At 29.3% G+C, this 3,009-nt stretch overlaps 2 protein-coding genes across 2 annotated transcripts in view; one reads left to right on the top strand and one right to left on the bottom strand.

The window, feature by feature from the left end:
• Positions 1-1,181, top strand: part of LOC108694603 (zinc finger CCCH domain-containing protein 3) — a 7,308-nt gene extending 6,127 nt beyond the window's left edge. The window contains exon 8 of the mRNA XM_018204183.1: positions 1,090-1,181. Within this exon, the coding sequence (XP_018059672.1) occupies positions 1,090-1,181 (92 nt within the window). The remainder of the gene's footprint in view (positions 1-1,089) is intronic.
• Positions 1,182-1,818: 637 nt separating this feature from the next.
• LOC108694602 (LETM1 domain-containing protein 1) lies at positions 1,819-2,544 on the bottom strand. The gene has a single exon (XM_018204182.1). It carries the CDS (start codon positions 2,542-2,544, stop codon positions 1,819-1,821), a length of 726 nt encoding a protein of 241 aa, XP_018059671.1.
• Between the last annotated feature and the right edge of the window lie 465 nt (positions 2,545-3,009).

The raw sequence follows: 3,009 nt of genomic DNA, 5'->3' as shown, positions 1-3,009 counted from the left end.
ATCTCAGATATATTATAAATATATTACAAGTATCTATTAATTTATAGTACAAATTACTATTATTGTAAATATGTTACAAAAATACATATATAATAAAAAATAATTTATTAGCTCAAAAAATTTTTCATTTTCATGAAAATGAATTATTTATGATAGCAAGCAAAACTTCGTATGATCTTATCATATACTTATGCATTATCCTATATGAAATTTTTGATTATTTTCTATGTGCTTGACAAATGTGAAATACTTTTACTGATATCTGATAGAAGTGAGAATAATTTGATTGTATATTTTATGATAAAATATTTAAGGAACTTAATGAAAAGAAGAATAGTGAAAAAAATAATTAGTGCAGTACTAAGATGCAGTACTTAAATGTGTTCAGGGTTCGAATTTTAAGAAAAATTATAAGTTATATATTATAGTCATTTAGTGTTTAAACTATTTGGCAATCTATATTTTTTACTAGTACTTATTAGATTTCAACTTGAATTGAGATATTATTTGTTTAGACTTGTCATTTGACGAGTCAAACAGTCATTATAAAATGTTTAGTGCTAATTATTAATTTACTTATCTTTTGTTAGTACAGATCTGCCTGCGAATTTTTTTATTGAAATATTTCTTTCTTTCTCTTATTATTTCATTATTTTTTAGATTAGAATAACATTCATTTTTCTTTATAATAACAAAGCTTACTATTTATAATATTCAATTATATAACAGTATGTTAAATTGTATATAGAATTAGAGGTTTTATATAATTTTATAAAATGCAATAATGACGCACATACGCATGCACACATGACATGTATTTGTTTTATATGTATATATAATTATAAAATTTGTATGTTTGGTATATTTAAATAAATAAATATAAATAGATACAAATGATTCGTATATTTCTTTGGTATAAATAAAAAATATCATTTACTATGTTTAACATTATCTTTATACAGTTAGCGAAACAAAACTAAAAAATTCTAAAATTTTTTCAACTGTATATAAGAGTCCAATTTGTTGAATGATTATAAGCTAATAAAATAGGGCTGTGTAATAACAAAGATAAATTATTTTGGTCGACAGATGCTGATACTATTAACCATTGCTCAAGCCAGCTTCTCATACTTTCTATAGACATATTTGCAGGATTTACGCCTCTAAAGGATAATGCCTGAAAAATAAATTCATAATAAAATAACGCTAATACATCTTTTGTATACTTCCTATTTAAACAAAATATACTAAATTGTAAATTGTAATTAGAAAATTGTAGATTGTAATTAGAAAATTAGTACTATGTATATATATGTGCGTGTGCGCGCGCGCGCGCGTGTGTGCTGTGTGTGTAAAATATACATATATGTACGTATGTAAAAATTTATAATTGCAATTATAATTTACATATGGTTTTTTCAAAATAAAAAACATTAATTATAGAATAATGAAGATCATCATGAACAAATCATCTTTTATGTATAAGTTACAATAAATAAATAAAAATAAATAAGAGAATAAATTCTTTCATATAAAAAAATAGATTTTTTTTATATTTTGAAAGCATCAAAGTAATAAAAATATTTACCCATCGCATCGCTTCGTTAGACATTTCTTTTATTCCTCCCTCTCGTATGATAGCACGATCCATTCGCAATATTAACATACCCCTTTCCGTCAATCTTTTCCTCTTGAAAGGTCTCCATAGCGACATACCATGTATTGCCAACAATTCTTTCTGGAAGATGTATACATTTATCTATATTATGACAAGCTTTTATAGAGAATAAATTCATATTCAGAAGTAACAAGTGCAATTTATGGACTAACCAAGTGTTTCCTTTTGAGATTATTGAGAGAATATGGTGGGCCTGAAAAAAGCTTGGAACAAGCTATGATATGCTTAGTGGTTGGATGTGTACCACTTCCTAAGCAAGCTATAATGTCTCGCCATTTTATCCTGAGTGTTTCATCCTTGATGCTCTTGAGCTCCGCCTGCATGCATCTGAACAATGGTCTGTTATGCTTCAACCTGGCCTTGTGATCAGACAGCATGAATTCTAGCTTCTGTTGCAGCGTCCAGTAATGCGACGTCAATAAGTAACGTGGAAAATACAGGGCTAGAGGAAAAATAATGTAATTCGTAAATGGTGCAGCCGACAGCAAGAACAACGGCAAGAGCTTTCGCAGATCCCTCGGCATTGTGTGCATCAGCTGCAGCTGCTCCCGTGTTAAACTATTTACGCCATGTGATTTCTGTTTCTTTATCGCAATGACAAAACTTTTTAGGTTTGTATACACATCTCTGGTGCCGACACTGAACACACGATACATTTGCATCGTACGCGGGAACTTACGTTCCAGTGTATGTTCATAGTTCTTGATGTAATTTATGTACTTGCCGAACCAGTACCATTTGAGATTGGCTACTTTCCTGGATTTTTCCGATTCTTTGCCCATTTTCACAAGACCTCGTTGTATTGGGCTACGTTTTAAGGGCTCCAATGTGTTCATGCCCTCGCGCACAAATATTCTTGATATCATTTTGTACATTTTAAGATTGATCCTTTTTCAGGAAAGCGAATAGATTTCCACGGACTCGGTAACCTGGAAAAATCTTTTTATTTGATCCACTTCTGAAGCTTCTTAATTACAGAAAAAATATTGAAATATATCCTTTATATTATTAAACCTAGGTTTATCACAATCCATTAGAATTGTATGATCACAATACGTACTTAGGTAATTATATCCCTTCTAGCTGGAAATCCTAGTATTGTATTTTTCGCGATTGTATTCCCACTATATGTTGTTTCTTTAAATTACTTTTATTGGATGCTGACATTGCGCAGAAAATGATGTTTTATATTTATATTTGCAGCTGAATGTATGATACATTTCGATATCAATTCACGATCGAGCGGAGCGTTAGCAGACTTATTTACACTTATTTGTTGTTCATTTACACCTCATTTGCAGTACAGATAATGTACATATATATATATATAT

This window comes from Atta colombica, unplaced genomic scaffold (genome assembly GCF_001594045.1).
Source record: "Atta colombica isolate Treedump-2 unplaced genomic scaffold, Acol1.0 scaffold121, whole genome shotgun sequence".
NCBI lineage: Eukaryota > Metazoa > Arthropoda > Insecta > Hymenoptera > Formicidae > Atta > Atta colombica.
Note: the sequence above shows the minus strand (reverse complement) of the source record. Positions and strands in the feature narration are given on the sequence as shown.

What these genes read in the sequence shown, in the direction of transcription:
- LOC108694602 (XM_018204182.1), bottom strand. Translation starts at nt 2,544, where the DNA reads ATGATATCAAGAATATTTGTGCGCGAGGGCATGAACACATTGGAGCCC.